Genomic DNA, 27,245 nt, shown 5'->3' with positions numbered 1-27,245 from the left:
GGCATGTGCCATCTAACAGTATATATTTTTAATGGCAGCCATAAAGTAAACATCTAAGTATGCAATTCAGAAGGCAGCCTAAGTTTTTATACTTGTCTCCTGTCAGTTTTGTGCAAACACATCCTGCAGTTCAGCCAAGAAGCACCTCCATCTTTGTCATCTGACTGTTGGTTACAACTAATGGCTTCACAATTGTGCTATGGAGTGCAGAATTTTTGGGTTTCTTCGACAGAATCTGGTCAAATAGTTTATTTTTGGTAAATTTTAAAATTGTAGCTATGATGTGTACAATGATTTTGATGAAATATAATGATTTTAAGCTCAGATTTGGCAAACGTTCCTGACAAAATTCAAAGCCAAAGTCACACGCGCATCACACAAATCTGACATTTCTTTCTGTTTTTACAGTTTCTGCTTATATCAAATAGTATACCTACAGTGATTTTTATAAAATATGACGCTTTTCCAAGCCAGCTTTTAGGATTCAGAGGGTTAAACTGTCCAGTGTGACCAAACAAACCTTGACGTAGTAGGTGGTGAGGATCCGTCGCAGGTCGAACACCTGCAGCATGGAGGCGGCGCTATTATCGGTGATGCTGTAGCCCTCCAGGACATATTTGGTGACCAGAACCTCCCAGGCCAGCCAGCGCTGCCCAAAGGCGGCGTTGAAGGATAAGATGTGAGGCAGATGACCCGGCTCGCAGCAGCAGCAGCCCTCGTCTTCCTCCACCCCTTCAGTGATGGCCTCCACTTCCCGCTGCTGGCAGTAGGTTCCTGAGGAGGAGGAAACATCAACCGGTTAAATAAAATGTACAGCTTAATAAAACTGGAAACTCAAGAGGGAGAATGATGAATATTTGTTCTATAAAATGTAAGAAAAGTATGAAAAAAAATTCAAACCCTCGCATCTAAAGCTTTGTTTCACTGTTGTGTTTTTTTTAACGAAAACCCAAAAATATTCTGGCTTCTGTGACATAAAACCTCATATTAAAAAGACAGAACTGGGATTATTGCTTGATAATGTACCCAAATCAATCAATTAACAAAATACCTGAAGAGATTATTCTTCTGTTGACATACTTTTGGGTGAATTGGGTTAATCGTCAGAGCTTTAACACACCAACCCACTAACACCTGATGTAACATACACACGTCCCTGTTCATGCTTAGAGGCCACCTTAACGGGTTAAACCGCACGTCCACAGACAGAAGAACTATAAAAGGTAATGTGTAACGACATTTTTCATTTACAGTCGAAGGTGCTGACAGGCTGCTGATGAGTGTCATGCTTTCAGGAGTGTCTCTTAACGCTGTAAAAGGTTGACTGCATCACATGCTCTCAGCAGCACTCGTGCTTCAAACAAGTTTGTTGTGCAGCAGAAATCTTCCGACTGAATCACCCAAAGTCACGATGATAGAGCACGACCAGGTGTGTTTTGCAGCGAGCTAAAGTACTGAACTAAGATGCTGGAATGCTGCTTTAACTTTTGGAAAATGCTGAGAGACTGGTTACTAATCCTCACTCATTCTAGGGCTGCACCATACAGACAGAGAAAAATAATTTCTGGTGCTATTGACAATTATCATGCTAATTTTCACTGATCTTTTATTAATATGCACCAGGGGGAATATGGTTTATTTTTAATCTAACAACATCAGCGTATTAAACAAAGTACACAAATAGTCATTTTAATGTTCACAATTAAAAAACAAACAACAATCAGTATATGAACACATGGAAATAAGAAGAAATAATGATTTCATCTTGGCATACATACGTAATTAAAATAAAAAAAGCCTAATTTTGGAGGCACATAGAGAACGTTTAAGGTGAATGAGCTGTTGGAAGTCAGGGAGGAGAACATTTGGAGTTCTTATTGCAACCAAACAATGCATTCTTATTATGGGCTTTCATGGATGTTTGCCTCTCATGCATTACATGAGCCCATCAAACAGTTTTCTTCTCGTTACTGAAGAAGTGTGTGTCACTGATTCTTATCACTGATAGGTCCAACCTTCATCTATATCCAGACATGAGTCAGATACTGTTTGCAAATAATCCTCAGGGTTTAGCCAAACTTTCTTGGGAATAAAAACAGCATTAGTGTTAGAAATATGAGTAGGAAAAGAAGCATAGACTGAATAGAGTTTAACACATTCCATTGTACTGCATTCTTTACACCATCTGGTAAACCTCATTCACAGGGAGCTGGTTCAAACTGAGCTTTGAGTTTACTTTGTGAAGACATGGTGGAAGTAAAACAGGGAGCACAACACAAACTGTGACTTACACTGATATTACTTATTATAGTTTTATTATTCATATATAGCACCACTACCACCTCTACTGCTAACACTAGCCTACCAGCTAACTGAGCTGTTTATATGACCTGTTCAGTGTGGAAACTAAAAGACAAAATGGGATGTGGTTGACATATCTGACCTGACTCTTATTATTGTAAAATGCTATACAACAATGTAAAAATGGGATTTTTTTGACAAACATCAACATATCATTTGGCCACAGACTTGGAGTATTTTTTGGAAGTTACCACAGCTTGTCATGACTTCTGAATTAAAGATGAAGCCATAAATGACTATGGATTCTTACTTCGGAATGTTTGTGACACTGATCATATAAACTACAGTTTTGCTTTTTGCCTTTATTATATATAGGACATTGAAGAGAGAGAGACAGGAAATGTGGGTAGTAGAGTAGGGGAATGACATGCAGTAAATGGCCATGAGCTGGATTCGAACCCATGATCACTGCGTTGGGGACTACAGGCTTTGTTTATGGGTGGCCTGTTCAGTCAGCTGAGCTGTAAGGGCACTCCTAAACTACAGTTTTGAGGCACAGCAAGACCCCCATTTCCCTGAAACCCCTTTGTATCATTTCCAAAATATTTCTACTGTTGTATCTTGCGCCACCGTACATTTATGTCTCTCTGGTCCTTGGTTAAACCCCTAAAAACTCATCTCTTTCCATCAAGAGTTACATATTTATAGTCCCCCTTCAAAAAAAAAAAAAAATTGAAGTCTGAAACGGTGTTTCTGAGTCATCTTACACGGTGGAAATCCTCAGCCCTGGCATTGACTCACCTTGTCCCTTCCAGCATTTAAGAATCACCACACAGACACGTAAACAAAGTAAAAAAACAACAACTTGACTTTCACTGGCTAGAACTTTGACTGGACATGGATTTTAACTACATTCTTGACATGTTTGGTTCCACGCTCTCTACACGCTCTGCCACACATGGACCTCCTCACCTCTGAACTCCAGCCCTCGGAGCTGGAAGGTGACCAGGCCGTTGCCGATCTCTATGAGATGCACCAGAGCGTTCAGGTAGTCGGAGGCCAGGATGAAACAATCCCCGGTGCTGAAGTTTCCCCAGCGGCCCAGCAGGAGGTCTCCACACAGGCTGTGCTGCAGAGAGCGGGTAAGATGCTCGTAGAAGATGGAGTTCAAGTTGTTGTCGTCAGAGCCTGAAGAAGGAATGTAGGAAGGCAGAAGGGTAAATACACCACATATGGTATTCAGACAGTGACATTATGGAAATTGACTGAGGATTTAAACTGGACTCTTGTTAAAAGAGGCAGCTTTAAATAAGAGATTAGAACTTAAATGAGGGCATCAATTGTCCCTGTTTGCCAAAAATAAACTGTGGTGACAGCAACAGTGCACAGAGCAGCTGCATCAAGCGAGTCTATTTTGCTGAAATAAACTTTAACAGGTGCAATATGTAAGATTTTGGACTAAACCTGGCAGTACTATAGCAGCAAACAACTACTTGTAATGTAAAAATATAGTACAGTTAAGGTGCTTTTAGCAGAGAGTGAAGGAAGACAATGTTTTATGTTTTGGCTGTTGGTCTAGCCATGCTTAAGTTAGTGCACGTGAATCCCTCCCTTTGAAACTGTTGGCTCTCACACTGTAACAGCAAAAGTGCAGTACATCGTTCAACTGTTCAAGCATTTTATGTACATTATTTAGGTAATTTTTTTAGCTCATTGTGAGAGTTTCAACTGTTGTTTTAAGGCTCTTCTCTGCTACATCTTCACATTTATCATTTCCACTCTGGCCTTTGTTTGTTTGTTTGTTTCCCTACTGTTCAATGTATGTTCCGCTCATAGAAGCAGATAGTAGTAGTGACAGGTCAAGTGAGGACAGCATTTCTTGAGCTAACAGCAACCTGCCACAAATATCCAATGCATTTCAGAATGCTAGCATGGGCTAATAGTTGTGGCTGAGGTATTTTTTGTTGCCTGTCATGTACACAACTTTTCTGGTTGCAAATACAAGTGGAGAATGGGAGGTGTGGCCAAGATTCCTGTTTATTTGGGTCTGGGATGCTGCCCATCTTGCAGCATTAAGTGGTTTTAGGTATGACATTTAGAGCCTTTAAAGGAAAAACAAACCAGTAAATTTAAATGTCACATCCTCACCTGGATTTCTGTCTAGCTGAGAGGCCAGCCGAGTGTTAGAGTGATCCACCCTCTTGGTGCTGCACGGCAATTAAAATTCACACATTTGAGAAGCAGATTCACAGAAAGACCATCTTATATTAGACAAATAATGTTTCTGCATTCGTCCCTACTTGTAGTCTCTCTCCCAGAACTTGACGGGTCGGACGTAGGAGGTGATGAAGATGGCGCTGCCCAGGAAGGGGTTGAGGGGGGTGGAGAAGACTGCTGACACTACAGCCTGGACAAACAGCATGGCAGAGTCTGGAGGAGCTCAGGTCAAGGTCACTGTTTGCTAGAGAGGGCATCTTGTTTCTGTACATTTAATAGGAGCTTCATAAAACTCTAACACCATGCATGACCTAAAAACACACCAGCAAGTTCAAGAACATTATTTACTGTGGTGTTCTAGTGACACAGGTGCACAGAAGAAACTCAGCGTACAGTTCATGTTAATGACAAACTGCAGAGAAAGGATACGAGGCACAGCAAAGGGCTGAGCAAAGGCGTGGAAGGCTGAGCCCCATGTGATCTGCCACGGGGCGATGTAGGTGTAGACAAAGTGCAGCTTGTAGAGCAGCTCCCACAACTGGAAGAAAAGGAAATGAAGTTCAGGATATTGATCAAAGTACAGCAGCAACATCAAAACAAAAAAAGTCCTTTGAGTGCAAACGAGTAGAAATAGTTAAGAAATATGAACCATCTGTAGCTTTCACAACTCATTATTATACATATATTCCTCTCACCTTGCTGAAAACGATGGACATGAGGAAGAGGTCGAGCAGCAGCGTCTCAGACAGATGACGGTAGTCGAAGGTGAAGAAGAGGACGGTGAAGAGGATGGTCACGTACTGGTAGGTTGGACTGCTGTAGGAGGAGCGCAGCAGCTTCAGGCCAGCGACTGTGATCATCAGAGCGCCGACCCTGAAACACAAACAAAGCGGCCATCAGAAACCACAAATCACCAAGAGTGAGATCAATACCACTAACTACTAATTCAGCAGTGCTGCTTTCCAACCAGGAAGCATTATAGATTATATTAAGTTAGAAAAGTGACGCCGGAAGCAAAGAAGATACTAAGAGTCCTCACTCTGTGTCGAGCCTCTTTGGGCTGGCGAGCTCTCTGGCGCTGCCGCTCAGCTCATTAAGGATGACGAGCGGATAGAGGACGTTCTTTTCCACAAACAGCAGCCACACATGGAGCTTTTCAAACCACATCACGTGAGCCGCATCTGAAGACAGACAGTTTAGAGATACAGTTCAGGAATTCAAAATTGCTAAGCTGTAGAAGCGCATGACAAACAAAGACTGACGGAAGAAAACTGTCGACTTTCCAATCTGCATTTGCTTTGTTCAGACTGATGATTGACACGACAGCAAAGTGATTGTTTGAGTTTCTATTTGCGAGTCTAGACACAGTTTTTCTTCTCTGGTTGAACAGACACAGCAAACACAAAATGTCTCCAGTTACTTACCTCTGACTTCAAACTGATAGTACTCCTTGGTTTTGAGCAGAGGGTGGGAGAAGCAGTACCAGGGCAGCTGTTTGCGGACTTGAGGCAGCAGATAGTGTGTGAGCAGCCCCACCGTCCCCAAAAGAGCGTAGAGGACGTAACTGAGGAAAGGCTAAAGGAATATAAAGAGATTATTTGATGTATAGAGCTTCTATCTGCTGCTATCTAGCCTTCCTGACTTCTCCTTTACCTCACTTCAACCTACAGGCAGGCGTTAAAGGCATATTATCTTTAAAGACACAAAAACGAAACACTAAAATTACATTTATCTTAGCCAGAAACTACAAAAACTGAAAGAATCATCAGAACTTTCCTTGTGCTCATCGTGTGATGTGCAGTTCTGCCTGAAAAATAGCCAGAAATAAGCTTAAAATGGTGACATGTCTTCAAAATCACTTAAGTCTGCATGTCTCGCTCATAAATTGGCCAATAATAAATGGTTTGAACTAACAAGGTTGAGCTCTGGGCAGTTTTTCCACCGTTCACACCAGCATGCCTGTGGCTGTGAATCCAAATGTGGAAAAGTCGAACGAGGACGCAGAAAGAAGGCTGCCCCGTGTTTTTGCAAAATAACAAAGACGGATGGAAATGCAGAAAATGTGGCGTGACGCTGCCTGATTTCAGCTAGGAACTGTTTTAGAGGCTGAAAAATATGTAGAGGCTGAAAAAATGTAAACAGTTGGATACCTTTAGCATGTGGAGCCCAGCTTTTAACATGTTTTCTAAAACTAATAATCAAAGAAATTCAACTTTTGTTTTTCTTTTTTTATAATTTATGGCATTATAATGTTGCTATATTGCTAAAAAAAACAAAACAAAACAAAGACATACACCCCCTGTCAAAAGTTTTAGGACACTGTCTCATTCAAATAAAGTAGAACCTGTCCTACAACCTTTGACAGGGGGTGTATTTCATCATATGGATGTGATCAGGGCAGGACTCTGATCATACATGTAAAGTTTCAGGCAGACTGGAGCATGTTCAGGACATTTACACAGCATTTGAAATTTCATGGTGAAGGATCAAAATTCCAGAGGCCGCCATGGACACCCCCTTTGACTTTGGAGAAAGATTTTAATAACTTTGGATCATTAAGGCCTCCTGTATGTACTGGCCAAATTTGAGGTGAATTGGAGTTTCCCCCTAGGAGGAGTTCACTCGAGAAAAAAATGAAAAATGGGCAAAATCTGACATTCAACGCAAAATAGCTCACTTCCTGTTGGGTTTGGAATGTGGCTGTCACTGACTTTTTTGTTCAGCCTGATGTGCTGCATATGTGTACCAAATCTGGTAGATACACCCCCTGTCAAAAGTTGTAGGACAAGTTCTACTTTATTTGAATGAGAAAGTGTCCTAAACCTTTTGACAGGGGGTGTAATTCAGTTCTTTCTACTTCTAGCTATGGTTGTGTTGTTTCCATAGAGGTGCGGAACTACATATTGCAGTGAAAAATGACTCCACGGTGAGTAAAAATGTGACAGGAGCAAATAAACGCCTAGAAACTGACTGGAGTCTAAAGGATTAATGTATATTTTTGTGGCACACATTACATTTGAAGGTTTTTTCCCCCCCAAAGATCACATATTTACTGTACCTGCAGCGCTATGAACACTGTGCTGACGTGGATGGCGAAGTAAAGGACAGCAATGACCACACAGACGATCAAGTCTGACTGCAGACGTTCATTCTACACATTTGGAAAAAAAACATTGCTGATGGGATTAGAAAGCAAGAAAATAAACACCTCATTAAAAGACTTTATGCAGAAAATTAGAACTGTGCACTGCAGTTTTAACAAATCAAATTGGTCTTCTAAGTAATAAACTCACCACTGAGGCCCTCAGCTTCTCTGGCAGAGGATCCTGCACCTCTGACAGTGGGTCCTCCGGGTTCTTGTCTTTTAAATTGGGTAAAATCTTGGCTTGTATCAGCGAGCTGTAAAACATAATTGAAAAATATTAGCTGATTCAAACATCACCAATCTCCTGGGGATGATTTATCTTAGAGGTAATGTACAATCATCTACTGCTGAAACCACAACCGCTGACTGGGGGAGGCGACTTTAAGCTATTTGAACTTAGCATTTCAGAAATGCTTAGAAAATCCCCTATCTGAGATAATCCACAGAATATATTGAGCAGAAAAGTCACAGATTATTCTTTAATGTGGATTTCTCTCTTGCAGATATGGGTCAAACGGTTAATGGAAAATATTTTGTGATGACCCGTTTTTGCCTGCTTAAATGCCACACGAGGGAGTTCAACACTTTTACCACTTAGACACGTCAAGTGTGGGAAATTGTCTGTTGTTGAGGCGTGTGAACTCACATGAGGACAGATGGGTCGCTGCTCTGCCGGCTCAGGTGGTAGGATACTGCCACCAAGAGGCCGCAGAACACAGAGAACAACACGGGGATGTGATGAGGCTCCCAGGTCTCCTGAAACAGAGAGAACGACAAGTTTTTACATACTTATTATTTAAAAGTTTAACAAACACAAATGAATGTCTGAATGAATCCGGCTGATGCATTCAGATACAAGATTGGCTTTCAAATAATCACAGTGCTTCATATTTATTGTACATTTCAGTGACACAAGATAAGAAACACAAGACTTGACAGATGCTTAGTGTGTAAAAGTGTGGAATCGTTTCTCAATGAGACACAGAATCTTAAAAAATGTTAGAGCACATTTAGTTTATTAGCCACCACTTTGATCCAAACGGAAATGCCCCAAACACTACTAAATGGACAGCAAGGAAATAATGTTCAGACATCTGTGGCTCACAGATGACGTATCCTACTGACTCTGTGACTCAGTGATTTTTCCTCTGGTGATGGCCTGAAGTCGATATTTGTGGTTTTATAGTGACATGTTGACAACTAGTGGATGGATTGTCATTAAATTTCACACACGAATTCATGTCCCCCAACAGATGGATTACAAGAATTTGAATGATTTGATTCTGGTTATTGTTACCGTCAAGAAAAAAATCTTTATTATTGTATGCCATGTCTTGCCATGTTATTATAATTTTAGTGTAATGTTAGGTGTGTTACGGGTTGGGACACAGCAATTTGACACAGTTTTAATAGGTGTGTTTTTATTAACATCATCACGACAGGAATTTAAATAAAGCCAATATTGCTGGTTAGCAGATCAGTACAAAGTTAAGCAATGTGTCTGCTAACAAACAGAGCTGTAAATATCCAAATTGCCGCCTAAATGCAGGAAGTATCAAGTCTCATCTGTCGTGGAATTAACATAATATTATGCCTGCTGTTATCATCAGGGCTGCAGATAAACGTTTCATTTTGACGCACCTCCCACCTTGTCACAGGCATTGTGCAAATGTAAATATTCACTCCATTTCCATCTGTTACCAAAACCACTTCATTTTACATGTAAAAAAAAAAAAATCCATCCATCTATTATCTATAAATCGCTTAATCCTCACTAGGGTCATGGGGGGCTGGAGCCTATCCCAGCTGACTTAGGGTGAAGGAAGGGGACATCCTGAATGGGTCACCAGTCTGTCACAGGGCTACATATGGAGACAAACAATCACACTCACAGACAATTTAGAATCACCAATTAACCTCAGAGCATTTTTGGACTGTGGGAGGAAGCCAGTGTGCAGCCCCGTGTAAAGCATGTCTGTTTTTATGTAACATTGTCTGACGAGGGCTGCACAGTGGATCACCCTGGGATCTTTCTGCATGGAGTTTGCATGTTCTCTGTGCATGTGTGGGTTTTCTCCGGCTACTCCAGCTTCCTCCCACAGTTTAAAAGCACGCTCAGGTCCAGGTGATTCTAAACTGTCCGTACATGTGAGAGTGATTGTTTCTATATGTAGCCCTCTGACAGACTGGCCACCTGTCCAGAGTGTCCCCTGCCTTCACTTTTTATTTATCTATTTAATCTTTATTTTACCAGGTAAGTTAGTTGAGAACTATTTCTTATTTTCGATAACGACCTGGTCAGGAGGTAGCATACAAGTTGAACAGCAAAAACAGGTTACATATACAGAAAATCAGACAGGATTACAAAACAAAATACACAAATACTCCACCCCAAGTCAACTGGGATAGACTATAGCCCTTTCCTGTGACCCTAAAGAGAATTAAGCGGTGTATAGACAATGGATGGGATAGACTGTCCGACGTTTTCTGCCTGTCAATGTGCATTTTGACCCATTATTCTATTTTAAAGGTTCGCTCCAAAGAAAATTAAAAAAAAAATAAAAAAGGTGAAATTCTTTTTTGCCTTGTGAACATGTCCATATGACATTTTTAATATGCTAGAGGACATACCAGGAGCAAGACAAACTCTGAGCATCATGGCTGAACATCTCCACTTAGAAACTGCAGAGAACTGATGACAGTCTCAGAGTGGATTCAGACTTGTCAGGTTTAACGTGGAACAAACTTAATCCTGTTAGCTTGTAGCGCCGGGCTTTAATTATCATTATTCCTCTTTGGAGTCGGTTTACGGCTCAAACATATGTAACTAAATTCCTCCAACATTACAACTTGCCATTGGGTAACGTACAGTAAGTTGTACAGTGTTTGAACAAAGATGTAGGAGAGCTGATGTGCAGCAAGAAGCGGAGGGGTGGGTGGTAGATTTGCATATTCTAAAAAAGGCAATAGCACAGAGTTACATATGAGCCATTTAAAGGTAGGAAGGGATCATTTTCATGGGGGAGAGAAAATCTAAAAATGGAACTTTGATACACAGATGGGTTTTTAGAAAAGTAATCAATGACCAGAGCGGAACTTTAAAGCCTTTTTTAGAAGAGATCTACAGTGATGCTGACACCCTTGTGCATCCGTACCAACTGTGGATGATATTTAAAAGAACTGCAATCAAAGTGGGCTCAAAGAAAGGAAAAAAATCGTGAAAACAAAGAGCTCCTAGATCATTAGAGCAGCAACACTGAGGTACTTTTTCTGGGTCATCAAACACTCTCAAGTCTTCAGCTTTTATCACTTGTAGAGGACGTAGTTTCACACTGTGTGTCTTTGTGATTGCAACAATGTTATAAAATCCCTTTTCATTACAAATAAACGACATCTGGTGGTTACAGACAGCTCCGTCGGCTTTGCCCTCACCTTCAGAGCTCCGTAGCAGAAGCCGTAAAGCAGAGCGACAGTGACGATGCTGCGCAGGATGCTGTACAGCGCTGACAGAAGGCTTGTGGAGGCTGCGGAGAGCACAGAGAGGATGCCAGCAATGAGACCACTCAAACTGACAGCGACGAGGCCGGGCAGAATGCTAATCAGCACTTGGGGCCTCTGCCATATCATAATGTATAAGGAGCGCATGTGGGTCTGCTGTCTCATCCGGGGGAGGTCAAAGTCACCCCTGCAGAGAGGCGGTGCATTTACGAGTCACTCACCGTTGCCCCCGAACACATGGATGTCCAGCTGCTCGAAGAGGTACATGACGAACGTGTTGACTTGTGGCAGCAGCCCCACGAAGAAGACGATGGGGAAACACAGGGTGAAGACTGCAACGAGACAAGATGGCAGTATTGTCAGGAACTAAACAGACTTTTTGACATTTTTCATTCTGGTGTACAGCGGCATGTCTTCAGGGTAACTGCCGCAGTTACTGTTTTGTACATAGTTTTAATATTTACAAACCAAAAAGACACTACCGCTAGCAGAAAGACTGTTCCTCAAACAGTAGCTGAACTCAATCTGTCTCTTGCGTTGGGAAAATAAGTGTCAGAATGGACTTTCTTGTGTACATTTTTTGTGTGTTTTCTGTGATTTCCAACTAGTTATTAACAGCCCACACGCTTACTACAAATCTCTAGCCAAACTACAATGTTTAAACTTGGATAAACTTGATAACCTTACACCATCCATTAACCTAAGTCCCATTTAGGGGTTTTTATCTTTGATTCTAATCTCAGATCTGATTACAGTGTTAGTGCAGCAGTCTAGTGCTGTTCTTCTATTTCACATTGAAATTTAGATAACATTATTGCTCTCTGATTGGAAAAGGCTATTCATGCTGGCAAGAAATGATTAATGTACCTGCGTGTTTCCCTGCTTGAGTGGAAAACCTATTCCTGCCTTTTATTCAGAACAAATGAAAGAAATCACACTGCCTCCATTTAGACCTCTTTGCACTGGTTTCCCATTAATTTAAGATACGGTTCATTATTTTAAAGCCAAAGGCAGAACAGTTTTGGTTACTTTACATGAGATGTTCCTTTTCTGCATTTGTGTTTTTTGGTCTGTGGTGCTCGGTTAGAAAGACGATGACATCACATATTTGTGTGCACCAATCGGAATTTGCATCAGTGATCTGCTGACAGCTGGTGGTTGTCTGGATACTGTCAGTCAAACCAATGACGCCACAACCGCACAGTGCCAAAGCGGGGGCATTTTTGAGTGTTTGACTCTTAGGATGTTTTTAATGATGTGCATCTGCAGTAAAAAATCAAGTCTTAGCCTGTTTGTGTTAGCTAAACAAAGCTGCAGTTGTATTACAATCAGAATTAATCAAAGATTTAATTAAATTAGTTCAGTGTAACTGGGAAACTGAACATGGTTGTCATTGCAGATCATAAGGTTGTGGATGCATTCCTCTGTGTCCATCCTGTGGCACAGTAGCATTCACTGTGGATTGGCTATTACATGTGATGTGTAACCAATCAGATTGCACCGTGGGCATGATGCTGCTTTAAGACCAGAGTGACTACAGATAAGAAAGAGGCAGCTGTATTAGAGCGAAGCAGCACATCTTTAAATTACTCCAATAATCAGAAAAACGCTGTCTATTGGATTCAATAATCAGTTGACACCTAATACACACCTACACTGAACCTTTAATAAGTCTCCACAAACAGTTCATCTGTATAAACCTGGATTTCTGCATGAAGTGGTCTTTTCTTGTGCATTTTTATTTTGTGTTTTGTCACATTTCTACTACGTTAAACAAAAAAAGCCTATCATGAGGAGGCCTGCTCACCGATGACGAGGTCCCTGGCGGAGGCAAGCACCAGGGAGCTGGTGAGTGCGACTCCGTACAGGGTGAAGCGGGATGAAGTGGTCCTCAGACTGCCGTAGTGGAGCAGCCAAATGAGGCCACAGCACAGGCAGAAGTAGACAGGCCGGCTGTACGCGATGATACGATTATGGCCCTGCAGGGACAAGGGTATAATGATATAAATGGATCATTATTGGAGCTGGGTTCTCTTATTGTGGCTCATTATTTCCAGCATACACTAGCTATATGTGTGTATCTCCATCTATACATATGAACTGTAAGCACGAAAAGGGCTAAAATAGCAAAGTGTAACAACATTTCTTCAAATATAGTCGATGTTTTAGATAACATATGTCTGTCTTTATTATTTTGTGACAATAAGCTTGGATAAACTGTGCATAACAGCAGCTCCCCCAATACAACACAGTCAAACAACAACTACTACTCCAGAAAATATTATTTCTGTGCTATCAGTGTGACATGAGCCCCGGGGACGGTGACACAGGTATAAGCAGAAATAGCACCAAGTGTAAGGTTTCACAGGAGAAGGAGGAAGCCTGTCTGCAGGTTTCGACCCAAGAGGCTACTGTATGAGCTGCCCTGTTTTCTGCACCGACGGCAGCGCTGACAGTTTACGCATCAACAATCAGATTACACAGAACAGGGCTTGTTTTGTTTTTTTTTTGTTTTTTTCTCTCAAAATGTCATGAAAAGGGAAGGAAAGAAGTCCTTGAGGTGAGCTGAGGGGACGGAAAAGGGGACGACACAAGGGGCGGGGGAGAAAGACAGAGAGGGAGGCGAGATGCGCACAAAAGAGTGAGAGAGTGAGCTGTGGTCTAAACTCTGACCAGCTATTTAAAGCTTGTGCCTGCAGCTGAGTAAGAGCTGCATTAATAAAAGACGCTGTTTCAGTGCAGCCTACTGACGCAAGGGAGGGAGGAACACAGGCTGAGAGGGGGAAAAACAGCATCATTTTCCAGAACCACAACAACAACAAAAAAACTGAATAATAACTGAAATGAAAGCAACCGATTCTGAACGAAAGTTGTATTTAATTTGTTTTTGTTTAGGTGCTGTTTTTCCAACATGTTGCACTTTAAAAAGAGTGAAAAATGATTTAGAATTGGTTACTTACATGTCGCGGGGAAGAGGAGTCTGGCTGAACACTCTGTTAATCAGAAGAAACACGAGGTAATTCACCTCTCGTAAATCTGTACTACTTCATTGCAAAACAGTTTTGAGAAATCATTTTGTAGCATCAATAATTCCCTTACAGGCAAACCAAACTTTTAAACTTTTTACTGGCGTGCTGGAACACATGATGGCAGCTTTTCAATTGCTTCTTTGTAACAACAGTTCGCTGTTTCATTTTATAAGGTCAAGTGTAAATGTTACGCTGTTAACTCGAGCCCTCACCTTTAATAAGGAATACTGGCAACTTGCAATGACGAGGCAAAACTGAAAGACCCAGATGTCGGTGAAGAAACCGTGGACGAGCAGCACTGAACCCAGAAAGGCCACTAGGACAGCGAGCACCACTGCCAACACATTCTCCAAAACCTCACGGTTCCTAAAACAATCGAGAAAAATCAGCTCAGAGGGAAACTGAACAGTTTGTAGGCATCAAACTTACTTTCTGTGATGTTTCCTACGAGAATCAGGCTTTAAGAGCATCGAAAAAGAAAGAAAAAAAAACACGAAAACACATTCAATAACACAGACAGCAGGAGGGGAGCAATGTAAGCGTGACAACAATTCAAAGACTCAGAGAACAAAGTGTTCCAGAGCATCAACGGTGAAAAATGATCAGTCACTCTGGACTTTAACTGGCAGCTTGGACTGATGAACAGTTAAGGGCTGTAAAGGAGAATCTGCACGGAAGAGATCTGAGACATAAACTACTTCCAACCTGTGCAGTACTTTAAAAAACAAATAAAGGAATTGTGTGATCGATCCCATCTTTCCCTGAGAGTTGCGGTCGTTCTTCTTGATGCCGGTCAGAAGCTGACAGCTGCATTTTGAATGAGCTGCAGATGAGACGAGGCTGACTGACTGTCTGACTCCCACATGGAGAGAATTACAGTAATCAAGACAATAAGAGACACAAACACAGACTGCAAATCCTTTCAACAAAGCGGAATGACTCGAATTTTACAATAGACCGAACAACAGGGCTGATTTACGCGTTGAATGTTCAACCAGAAAGACGAATGACACCCACAATAAATCCATGGGGTTTTTGAGAAGATGGAATCTAAACTTAATATTGTTATATTTGATCAAAATCACTTCATTCCACATGTCTCATGGAATTTGATAAAAATGAAATGTGTGCATTAGCCACAATCTGCAAAAAAAAAAAAAAAAAAAATTGTAATTTTGAGCTAATCAGCTTTTTGACTGAACTAGATTGAACTGCAGGCTGTGTTTACAGAGCATATGAGACAAGTATAGGAACAAATTAAAAATGTAAGTAGACAAATATTGATAGCATATAGAGTCAACATATTTTCTACAGTGCTGGTAACACCAGTGGGCACGTATGCAGATGTCACAGATACTAAATACAGTTGTTGTTTTCTTTCAATTTTTAGAAAATGAATTCAAGAAAGTCAACTTTTGTTTCATTATTATTTTGTTTTACTGCACAAAAGACATTTCTGAATTCTCTCTGTTTATAGTCAAAACTATTCTGTTTCCGTAGAGGTGCAGGACTCTTAATATACAGTAAAAAATGGGCCCAGATTGAGAAAAAAATGTGACAGAAGCAAAACATGACCAGAAACTGCTTGGGCTTCAGAGGGTTATAAAAAGAAAGAATTAAATGGGGCCTTGGATAGAACCTTGTGCTGCAAAATAAAAGCTGGAACCAAACTGAATGGATTCTGTTCCAGCGTCACCATGGGGATTGAATCTAAAAGTGGTGCTTCGTAAAGAACATCTAAATAAGATGCCGATGACCTGCCGTGCAGCCTCACCTGTCAAACAGTGCCAGCAGGGTGAGCCGGTCGAAGTGCAGGCCGACCCACATGTAGGGGAGAAGCCACAGGCGGTAGTACTGCTTGGCTTTGCCAGCAGCAGCGGCGGCTGCAGGGTCCTCTTGTCCCAGTGGTGCATCCTGGAGCTCTGGGCTCAGATCTCCGTCCTGCTGCTCCAGCAGCTCCGGGTCCATCGTCAGCAGACGGTTCAGACGGATCTGAGGGAGAGAGATCTGCCCCACAGTCAGTCAAACTTATTTAAGCTGCATTTTGACCAATAACACGACTCAGAAATAATCTATAGCCATGATTTTGAATAATAAACAGTCATCCATCCATCCTTTCTCTATACACCGCTTTATCCTCACTAGGGTCGCGGGGGGTGCTGGAGCCTATCCCAGCTGACTTGGGCGAAGGCAGGGGACACCCTGGACAGGTCGCCAGTCCGTCACAGGGCTACATACACAGACAAACAATCACACTCACATTCACACCTACGGGCAATTTAGAGTTATCAATTAACTAATAAACAGTCAGTGCAATTAAAATCAATACAAAAAGCATAAAATATTTTGTGCGACTGTTTGATCTTGGCTGTTGTACAGGATAAAGACGGCACCACCGCCATCCCATCCTCTCCCAGACATCTGGACTCTTACTGCAGAAACACAGCCAGCATCAGATGACTGCAGATATCTCACACAGAACAAGCTGGTCAGATATCACCAGATAAACTTGATAAAATTGTTTCCAGAGTCACCTGGTAGCCAGTGTAGCTATTTTAAAGTTGCTGTCATCTAATTTGTTTTTGGCCTGAGGTAAAACAAAAGAAGAAGAAAAAGGAGAAGGAGGCAACAGCCAATGCAGCAAGAAAGCTGTTTAAACTGGCATAGATTCCAAAAATAATATGCAGAAATATGCAAAACTGATGTGCAGAACAGAGTGTTGTTTGTGTCATTGTATGTCCCCTGTTTCAATCTGTCAGTGTTCGTTCTCTCTCTAAAATGCAAACTCACATTTATAGACAGAGAGTGAGAGGAGCTCACTGGTTAGGCACTCACCAGGTCATGAGGGTAGAAGCGAACTGAGGTAGAACTGGAGAGGTGGGAGTCAGTATCCCTGCAGGACATTAGAAAAAAATGGGAAACATGGATGAGAGAAAAGCATCGGCTGCACTTACTGTATTAAACCATGATTCACTTCCTGGTGACCTCAAACTAAATAGCCAATAGGCCATTTGCTTTGCTTTTGTACTGTGCGGTTCTGTTTTCTCTAAAAGCCAGAGTTCCAGAAAAAGCCAGGAGCCAGGGGGGGCAACTGACTGAACAAAGATGGGCAAAATATGAAAGAATAAACTGAAGCTGGGAAACAGATGATGAAAGATACATTTACCATAGATCAACTCAAGTCAGGATAAGTCATTATACTGACAGAGCAGATTCTAAATGCTGACCAAGCATCAGGGCGTCTCACATGTTGCTCAAATCCTTCGGAGAAAATAATGTTTAGATGTTTTCTTGCTAAGAATTCAATAAGGAGGTTAAGAACGCTCTCCGTGCCTTTAACATTATGTTAAGCTACAGCCAGCAGCGGTGTTCACTTTGTCTATTATTTAATGAGTTTATGACCCGTTTCACACCGAAAATAAAACCGAAATAAAAATTAAGTAAATTTGAAAATGTGAGCTATAACAAAATGTTTTACTTTTTCTGCCAACAAACTGAAACCTAAATGATAAAGATGGATAATTGGAAAAAATGACTGCTTAAAAGCACAATGTTTTTCAGTGAGTGGCAGCATCTGGGGAATCACACACTGCAGCTCCCATTCAGACTTTTCTCCACCGTCTAAAATCTCTGTTGTTCATTCGATTGATCAGTTTGAGCTGTTTGCAGGAACCTGTCAGTCAGTAATGTTATCTGGCGGTTCTAGAAAGAACCAGACTTCTGAACTAAACTCATCCCCAAACTAAAATAAGGAGTAACAACAAAGCAGCAGAGAGAAAGTACAAACCTACAGGTAGCAGCTGACATTTAAAAAAACGGTAAGCTAGTGTTATTCTAACACTGCTAATGTGACACAACTGATGTGGCTTTAATGGTTTACTGTCAGTCAGATGTCTTTCATGTCGCTGTCAGAAGGACAAAATGAACCCAGACAGTAAATGGAACTGAATAAATCATCCACACAGCATGTAGCTGTGGAAATGCTAATGCTAGGTGAGCAGGACGGACAGAGAGAGAGCGGCTCAGAGTTTGTAACTGATAACTGGATTTACTGAGAAAAAGGGACTATTTTTCATGAAAAATAACACCTGTGCATAAAACGTCATGGCAACACAGAAGGGAACAGCTGTTACCCTAAAATGCTTACATATCAAAATTGAAAACACAAAAATGAGGCTAAAATGTCACCCATGAAAAGTGGACTACAATGTTTTTATTCTTCCTTATATAAATTCTTTCATAAATGAAAATGAAAGGGCAAAAATTTGACTAAATCTGTACAAAACCCCAGTGTGCTGTTGACGACAGCTTCATATTTAGCACCAGATAACTAAATACAGTGCTCACTAAATACTACAGTTCATTTTCCCTAATGCTGCACCTTTCATTTGAATGACAGGAATAATTTTAATGTGGCAATTTATCCGTAATAAAACAAGCTAGTGGAAAAAACAATGCGCTTTATTTATTTGAAATTTTTAATGAGAACTAAAACTGTTTGGACTAACAACAATGAAATCCAGGGGATCCTCCTCAGAAATGAGATGTTTGGAGGACAAAAGTTTTGACAATTTCATTGAAAAACTACTTATTACCAAAAAGGTCTAATTAGATCATTGATTAATTGGTTTACGGGTCTTGAGATGTTGCATTTTTTGAAAAACAAAACTTGAAGAAAACATACTCAAGTCAAATAAAATAGGGCTCCAACATGGATCCCAGAGGTACTCCACAGGTGACAGAAAGTACTTTCTCAGAGGTATTATCTAAACTACTGTTTCCTAATGACAGATGTTGAAGTAAACAGGCTTAGAAGGTAAATTTTTTTCAAGTTTATGCTGCTGTTTGTTCATTATTCCCAAAAGTTGAATTTACCTTGAATGCTCAGTCAACTGAAACAAATGGTTAACTAATTAGCAACAAAAGTCATTCCTCAAAGCAGCCAACAGCATGAAATGTCTTGAAATACTGCTGCCCTCTGCTATGTGTGTTACCTGATGTTGATCATCTTCTGTGTTACATGATTAGAAACACAACACGCTCACAACAGCAGCCAGAGGGTAAATGTTATCATCTGAAATCACACTAAAATCCGGTGACTGATCAGTTTTGACACTAACCATATGTTATTGGAGGCTCGTCTGGTTGCAGGTTCAAAATTGACCAGCGACATGTCACATCCGCCGGCCTCGTACAGGGAGGGCGTGAGCTTTCCTGCAGAAACAGACAGAAGCACAGTGAGTCCATGGAAGTCATGAGCAGAGCAGGGCTTCGGCTGTGGGAATAATTTCATTAAACCGCATGTTTACATGCTGAGAATTAGATGGCTATGGTAATATTGCTGTGCTCATCTGAGCTAATGAGATTATTGAGTGAAAGTGCCTCCTCCCAGAGAGGCTGCGAGCGACTCAGTCATTTCCTGCTCATCTTAAAAAGCTGTCAGCTTGTTCCCACCGCACGTCTGCTGCCTCTGCGGAGCTTTAGTCCACTTTATCCTGTGATGAGGTACAAAATTAGGCTTTAGATATAGCGGCGACGAAGCTCGACAACAACCGTAAGCCAAAGAAACAAAAAAATCCCCGTCAGAGAGGCTTATTTCAACAGTACCTCAGAGATTATGGGAGTGATTGGAGTGGCATACTTCAACAACCTGTTTCAAGCTCAGTCTAAATCCTCTTTTTAACTTCTCTTGCATTTATGGACATTGCAAGAAACATTTGAAACGATACCTACAATGCTGCATTATTCCTTGTAGTTCAGGTGGAATACAAAACGTTGCTATGGTAACACACTTCCCTCTCTCGTTAATCTAACCTCGGCTGCGATCCAAATGTTGAATGTATAATGTGAAACTGTGGTTACTGAAATTGTTTGGAAAACATGGAGGAAAAATATGACTAAGCAAAACTCAGGTGGGGAGATTTGTGCTGATAGATACACAAACAAAACACAAGAAAACATTTTGCACAGGAAGTATGACCTTTAAATGAATCAACAAATGAACAAAAAAAACTTTTTTCTTTCCGTCGGTGAAATAATTGATGGTTTATTGCCTTGTTTTTGTCGATAGTGCAGCTTTTGCAACAGAAAATGGACTCCCAGGAATTTGCCCTGAGATGCACTTGCAGTTATTTAAGCATATTTGATAAGGACATGGCCTATTGAGCAATGAATTTCCCATGAGGACATCTTCACAGAACTGCAGAAAAGGAAAACATTTTCTTAACACACAGGTGTTGAGCAAACCAGTGAAGATGTGCACTTCGGTTTTCAGGATTGCAGTTAGATCTAGAATTGATTCCAATGTTTTATTGCTTGTTCTACAGCCTACACAGCCAGGTACCAACTCACATGTTTGATATTTTAATTTCTTAAGAGCCTGATCGAGCCTTGTGACCAGAAGTGATTGGATTTTTGCTGTTGTTATCTCTCAGGCCGGGCTCACACTGAAGTTTTAAAATCGAGTTGCAAAAGAACAAACTTCAAAGCTGTTCTTCTCTATTGTCTTAGACATGCACACAATAAAAGATTGGAAAATAATGACCCATCACACACGACAGGATATTATCAAGATTATCGTGCCAGAGGGAGCGATGAGGGAGCGCTGCGCCTCGTCACATGGGGAAGCAGCTGTAACCAAATTGGAGACTGTGGAGCAACAACTAATAATATTTTGCCTGGAGAAAAAAAAAACACAATAGCAGAGGGCTAAATGAGCACGGATGACAAAATGTTCGGGAAGACGCAATCAGTACGGTTTGGCTATTCCTCAGTGAGAGATGGAAGTGAGATTTAGCTTCAAGGGTTGGAATGTGTGTTGCTCCGGAAGCTTTGGTGATAATCAGAACCAGCCTGATTTTAACTCGAGCATGTTTGGTAGAACTGGAGCAGCACTGATGAGTTTAGGAGGTTTCAGACTGGATTTTACCTCACATTACCAAATAATCTGGGCTGAACATTGACTCAGACCAAGATCCTCGACCAGATTTATCCTCCGAGTTTCAGGACAGGTAAAACGGGGTAAAATAAACTGAAAGTCCTGTGGTGTGAACCAGGCTTAAACTGGAATTCCCTCCTGATAGATCTCAAGATTGACAATGCCAGTCTCTTTAAAAAAATCACAGGGCCTTCTCCCAATTAGTTTCTTGTTGATATTTTACTTTATACAGTCAAACCCTAAATTACTCATATCCCTAGCAAATTTGGATTTAAAGCTACTTTTATTTAACAAGCAAGTTTGTTTTTTATTGGAAATGACAGAGGCAATAATAGGATAATGTACAAGAGGCATCATTGTGGAAAAATAATTTCTCAGCTTTTATTTACATTTAAAAGTAACTGTAAGTCAAAATTTGCTAGGGGTATGAATAATTTCAGGCTTGACTGTACATCTTTGCTGGCCTGCTTGGTTGTTTTACTTTGCTCTCCTACATATTTGGTGTTTCGTCCACTTGGTATTGTCCTCTAAATTTCACTAGCTGCTTTGTGCAACACAGTGAAACTTTGTTTTAGGAAAGTGCATATAAGTAAAGTCACTATTATTAGTAGTAGCATTCTAAGAACCACATGAATACCATACATTAACGCTCAAGTGAAATCAGATGCAGACAGACAAATTGGGTTAAAGCTCTGAGTTTACGAGCACAAAAACACACACTCAGACCATCCAGTGTGTCACAGCAGTAATCTGCTTCTGGTCAAATTATGAGCACGAGCAGTAATCCATTCATCGCTGCTTCAGAGGAGGAGAAGTGTATAACAGCTCTTACACAACCTCTACTTTGTTCCACAGTCGTGTCCATTGACATCCAGAGATATCAGTCAAACGCGCTCATGTGCGGGCATCAACGGCAATCAGTGACACTCTGCTGTCAGCGTTGAGGGTCGGAATGTGCTACGCTGTGACCAAAGGTTAACATCCGAACATCCGAATGAGGTCAAGTATTGGCTACAGACACAATATCACAGACGGGGATAAATGGAGCATGGATAATGGCGCTGGGCTTTGACTGATTACGACAGTCCACCGACCGTGGATAATGGCGCTCTGCTATGACTAACTGCAAGAGTCATATCCGTGACCAGCTCTCTTCAAGCAACTCCAAACCCCTCCAAGCTACTGCATTCACTTTCTAACCAAAGCACATCAAAGCAGAACAACACAGCCAAGACACAAGTCTGATGACAAAACATCCATATTGCTCCACAAACTACCAGCCCAGCAATCTTCCAAAACAAATTCCCTTTTTCCTAACAGCTCAGCTCTCTTTGAGCGCTCCCTACCGAAGTCATCCTGCAAGCTGGTGGCACCAACAGTTGAGGCCTTGTCCTGAGAACCCTCCAGGTGTGTGCTTCCATTCCTGGCCAGCAGGGAGGCGCTTGCACTCAGCACTGTCACCTGGGACGGGGTTCTGGATGGCTGACTTTTCACCTGGGAAGTAGAAGGCTGGGAGGCCTGGTTGAGAGCCTCCTGAAGACTGTTGGAGGAGAAGGGAGAAGGGGAGGACGTGAGAAGTGGTGGAAGCCAGAGGGTACTGCAGCTATGCAACAACACAGGCAGAGGGATGAGACAGGGAAAGTGGACAACAGATGGGATTTCAGGGGATGGGAAGCACGTGCACAGTGGAGGTCCACAAGTCTTGGTCAAAAATAGAGTAAAATGTCAAGAAAATTAATTTTACCCGTATCATGGCTGTCTATTTTGTCACTTTTATGCTTGATTTAGATCTTGTCATTTCTGTCTACATTGTCAACAATTAGTGTCCACATTAATTACACATTTTAGTGAATTGTAGTAGAGGCTAATGGCTACATTTAAATAACACTTCACATTAAATGATTGTTTTCATATTGCATGATGGAGACAGACATGGATGAGACTGGTGATATGAATATGGAAGCTTTCGCTCGTAATCTGTGTTGAAGTAACTCAACTCTCCATTTTTTCTGACTGGATTCTATCCTATGGAAATTCTACCAAAAGCTGTCTGTCCTTTCAGATTTCAGATGGTGATAATCCTCACTAAAACAGATCAGTGCATTCAGAAGACTTTCATGAAAATAGTGATGGACAGCTGCCCTTTAAATTTAACCTATACAGTATATTTTAAGAAATCATAACACTGAGAAAACTGCATGGCAAAGCAGAAGGCGTCTAGTGCACCACTGACAAAGTTTAAAGCAAAAAAAGTGAAGGGAGTAAAGGGACAGAGGAAGGTGGAGGGATGAGTGGAAGAGGGGACGATTTTGCATTTTCCAAGTTTATTGACCCCTGGCAGGCTGCACACTTGTCTTCCTTACTTAACGTTTTTCAAGGCTCAGCATTTAGAAATGTGACCTTGCAAGATAGATACAGGAAAACATGGAGCCTTGGCTAAAGGTGAATAGCTGTTGGCAGTTGTACAACAAAACTGGAGGAGTTTTACAGACCACCAGAAGAGACTGATGCACATGCAGAGAATAAGACATACATTCGGTTGGTCGCACTAACAGCACTGCAGTAATAATGTTGTCTTTTAAGATAGAACACTGAGGGGTTTTAAGTTTTCCTTTTCATGGACACAGAAGCTGCTGCTCTAACAGAACCTGTGACCTTTCGGTTATGACAGAGCGTCTCTAATGAGGCTCCAAGCTCAGGAGTGATAGATCAATTGAGGTAGTCTGCAGAGCGGCACTCAATCAGGATTACACGTCTCTCTGTCCAAAGATTACCAAGGTTAGATCCCATAAAGTTAAAAAAAAGAGACTGATAAGGGTGCAGAAATACGGTAGCATGCAACCACAATAAAAAATTTAATGCTGCGATAGGAGTGTAATTAGGTGAGCAACAACATTTGAATGATGTCATAGGTGGTAATTGACCATGAGAACTTAGGAAACATTTTAGAGGAGAAAAAACATTTAACCCATTAAATCATTATATTGAGAATGTTTATGGACGAAGCTATAGACTTAAGCCTCTGATTTTAAAATGATCAATATAATCTTCACAGAAAGGTCTTTAAAAAGGGCAAAGCGACGTGATACAGCAGGACGCCTGTATTACTCAACAGCTCATGTGCACATCTGAGAGGAGACGGTGTGTCAGCCAAGTAGATTAGTCAGACCTTGTGGCCCTGTGCCTTTGAATTCTAAGGATTCCATTCTTTGATCCGTGTTCAAAATGTGGAATTTAAAAGATTAGATGGTTTGATAACAGGATGACAAGAGTGAAGTCTTGAGAAAAAGGACGAGGAAAGACACCAAATGCAGAGAGGAGACAGCGGTCCACTGACAGATGTCCTGTTTGACGTCATGCACAGCAGAAGACGCAAAAACAACTGGTGTTGATGTGGGACAGGAAAGAGCGCCGCCTGGTAACATGCTCATACCAGGCGACGCAACGACAGAGACGAGTCGCTGCTCCATGCACGGCGTACCTGAGAGGAGATCCAATGAGGGAGGTGGGCGGGGTGGGGTTACTCCCTGCGTTGTGTCGCCGCCGCACCGCCTGCCGACGAAACGTGCTACGCTCACGGCGAAATATGACCGTCTCCTCACTTCCTGGGGCTGTCATGGCGAGAGACATCATTGGCCAGTTAGACAGGATGCGTTTCCTTTACTTTGAGAGCTTTATGTGGACAGTTGGAGGTGGTAGTTCCGTGTGTTATGCTGTTACAAAAAATATGGTACATGGACTTGAACTTTCAAAAATGAGGGCAGCTATCTAAAAAAAAAAAAAAAAAAAAAACAGACACCGACAACAAGCTAACTGTCAGAACAACACCAGAACAGAGTCTACTGGTGAACTAGAGGCTATGACATAAGCCGTGACATATTTTAAGTGAGCTTGATAAATTCTGCTGCAAAAAATAGAACGATCGGATCAAGACCATAATGACTGAAACATTAAATTTATCTACGTGTCCAACGGTTCACTGGCGTCAACTACATGAAAGAGAGACTGTATCTCATGGAACACATTTCTTCTTTCTAAAGTGTTACTTAGTCTGGTGAAATGATTATGTCATGAAAGTTAACGGTAGCATGTCATAAAGTCCAGTCTAGGGATGCTAATAATTTGATGTTAATCTGTTCATTACAAAAAATAAATGAACGACAACTACATATTAATAGATAAGGCAGAAGATGAGGGACATGCACATCAAAATTGTATTGTACATTTGCTGTAGCACCTGGTTGTGACACCAAGTGGAGCCTCTTGACATTTTAGTGAAATGGAGTTACAGGTGTGTTTGCTGACCATCCATAAGGGCCACATAAAACAAGCACACCTCCCTGCTGTCTAACCGCTAACTGTGGTGTTGATGAACTGTGCAGCATCCAGTTGTAAATCAGCTAACTACCTGAGGCTCGTGCTAACGAGGGTTTTTCAAATGCTAACACAAGCGGAGTGTCTGCAACTAGAGAGCAGCCGTAGCTACTGATGATGCTGATGTTCAAAAACTGCAGGATTCCAATGGCGTTCCAACATAATATAAAAAGCAAGTTATGAAGTAAATCGTCAACGCTCTGCTCTGCGTATATCTGGATAAATACTGACCAATTTCTTTAACAACCAAGTTGCTGCAACAGTATTTGTGGACATCTGTTTCAGCTGAGCAGCTGTTTCCAGCAGCTGGACTAACATTATCTACAGTAACCAGGTCACTTCATCATGTAATTCAGGTATGAGGATTACTTTCATATCAAACTGCTGTGAAAAGATCAATACTATTACAAGTTTTTATTGTGTAAAACAACAGCTTGTATACTGTATTTAATATCTTGTATTTTATCAGGCCAGTCACTGAACACAAATTTCTGTTTCACTTGTAATTCAAGTTGCCTGGTGTTCACTTTACTCTTTCTCCAAATTCCTGAAGTAACTAAGTTGATTTGGCGGTAAACATTAAGCGTCAGTGGTTAAAACTGTTCTACCAGCATAGGGAAAAATGTCCACAGCATTTAATTCTTTTTTTTTTAAAACAATAAATTGTTCACCTCTCAAGAATTAGTTAAGGAAACTGTTAAAAATAGTGTGTTTACTTCTTATTTTATTCTCTTCTTAAAACCATCAGAGGGTTCATCTGCAATGTGCTAAAATGGCGGGTAACAGTGACACAAATACAGAAGACTATTAAAAGCAGCAAAGTGACTCATCAGTTTCTGGCTAAAGTTAGTTTACTCTTGCTATGTTTAGGCAGCATTCACCTCTGGGTGCATGTCTGCAAGTAAGACTGTAGTGGAAAAGCCTGAGTGTTTTAAACTGAAAACATCAGATGCTTACAGCTTTTTGTTTGTTCGATAAATAATGCGCAACTTACTCACTGAAAACAGACTAAGGCTCTCTGAAGTAGCAGAAATGGTTCAACAGACATCTTCCTAGTCCAACACATTCCCATTGATAACACCACAGACAAGTTAAAGTCCAGTCAGGTCAAATATTTAAGCAACTAAACACAACGCTAGATTCTAAACGCAATACATACTCCAACACTGACTGTGACCCAGCTGGCTTAGAGTCAAGTAAATTAAATTCCACACAGCAGGAATCAAATGAGAGCACAAAATATGGCATGTTGTGAGCCAACGGTTGATATGTCCAGGCATATCCGGCCTCCTGATTTGTACATCCCAGGAGGTGTGCACTCTAGAAAAAGCTGAGAAGTATCAAAATCATATAAAATACCCACAGCAGACATAATCCAGAGACCAAGAACCCAGACAAAGAAGGACTCAGTAAAAATGCAAGATATTAACTTAGAAGTCTGAAGAATGTGGGGGAGGGAATGCTTATTACATGCAGAGTGTATGACACTAATAAGAGAGCTGCTGTTTGTCTAACCTCAGCACAAAGCCCACACTGTGCCATCACGCTAACAGCCTTCTACACAGGGAACACTAGGCTGGGGTAAGAATTGTCACTCCATGGAAACTCACCATGGTTACACTAAATGAGTGAGACAGACAATATCTCATATGCAGTCACACACACAGGCAATTTTGAAGCAGGCCTAATGTCTGAAGGATTACACCCAAAACAGATTCAAGTTTAGCGCCTCTATTGTTATGCT

The 27,245-nt window shown here is 41.2% G+C and overlaps 1 protein-coding gene across 1 annotated transcript in view; it reads right to left on the bottom strand.

Annotated features, from left to right (window-relative positions):
• The window catches only part of pcnx1 (pecanex 1), a 51,955-nt gene that overhangs the window by 11,539 nt on the left and 13,171 nt on the right, over window positions 1–27,245 (bottom strand). Inside the window, exons 8-28 of the mRNA XM_051957465.1 lie at window positions 24,609–24,738; window positions 22,474–22,667; window positions 19,311–19,404; window positions 17,026–17,083; window positions 15,965–16,182; window positions 14,403–14,556; window positions 14,122–14,154; window positions 12,969–13,140; window positions 11,383–11,493; window positions 11,096–11,187; window positions 8,310–8,419; window positions 7,812–7,917; window positions 7,577–7,669; window positions 5,943–6,093; window positions 5,558–5,699; window positions 5,214–5,391; window positions 4,948–5,056; window positions 4,602–4,731; window positions 4,450–4,508; window positions 3,274–3,489; window positions 521–774 (exon numbers count right to left, since the gene is read on the bottom strand). Coding sequence (XP_051813425.1) covers window positions 521–774; window positions 3,274–3,489; window positions 4,450–4,508; window positions 4,602–4,731; window positions 4,948–5,056; window positions 5,214–5,391; window positions 5,558–5,699; window positions 5,943–6,093; window positions 7,577–7,669; window positions 7,812–7,917; window positions 8,310–8,419; window positions 11,096–11,187; window positions 11,383–11,493; window positions 12,969–13,140; window positions 14,122–14,154; window positions 14,403–14,556; window positions 15,965–16,182; window positions 17,026–17,083; window positions 19,311–19,404; window positions 22,474–22,667; window positions 24,609–24,738 — 2,804 coding nt within the window. The remainder of the gene's footprint in view (window positions 1–520; window positions 775–3,273; window positions 3,490–4,449; window positions 4,509–4,601; window positions 4,732–4,947; window positions 5,057–5,213; window positions 5,392–5,557; window positions 5,700–5,942; window positions 6,094–7,576; window positions 7,670–7,811; window positions 7,918–8,309; window positions 8,420–11,095; window positions 11,188–11,382; window positions 11,494–12,968; window positions 13,141–14,121; window positions 14,155–14,402; window positions 14,557–15,964; window positions 16,183–17,025; window positions 17,084–19,310; window positions 19,405–22,473; window positions 22,668–24,608; window positions 24,739–27,245) is intronic.

This window comes from Acanthochromis polyacanthus, chromosome 1, assembly GCF_021347895.1.
Source record: "Acanthochromis polyacanthus isolate Apoly-LR-REF ecotype Palm Island chromosome 1, KAUST_Apoly_ChrSc, whole genome shotgun sequence".
NCBI lineage: Eukaryota > Metazoa > Chordata > Actinopteri > Pomacentridae > Acanthochromis > Acanthochromis polyacanthus.
The sequence above is the reverse complement of the archived record's forward strand: the minus strand, read 5'-3'. Positions and strand labels throughout refer to the sequence as shown.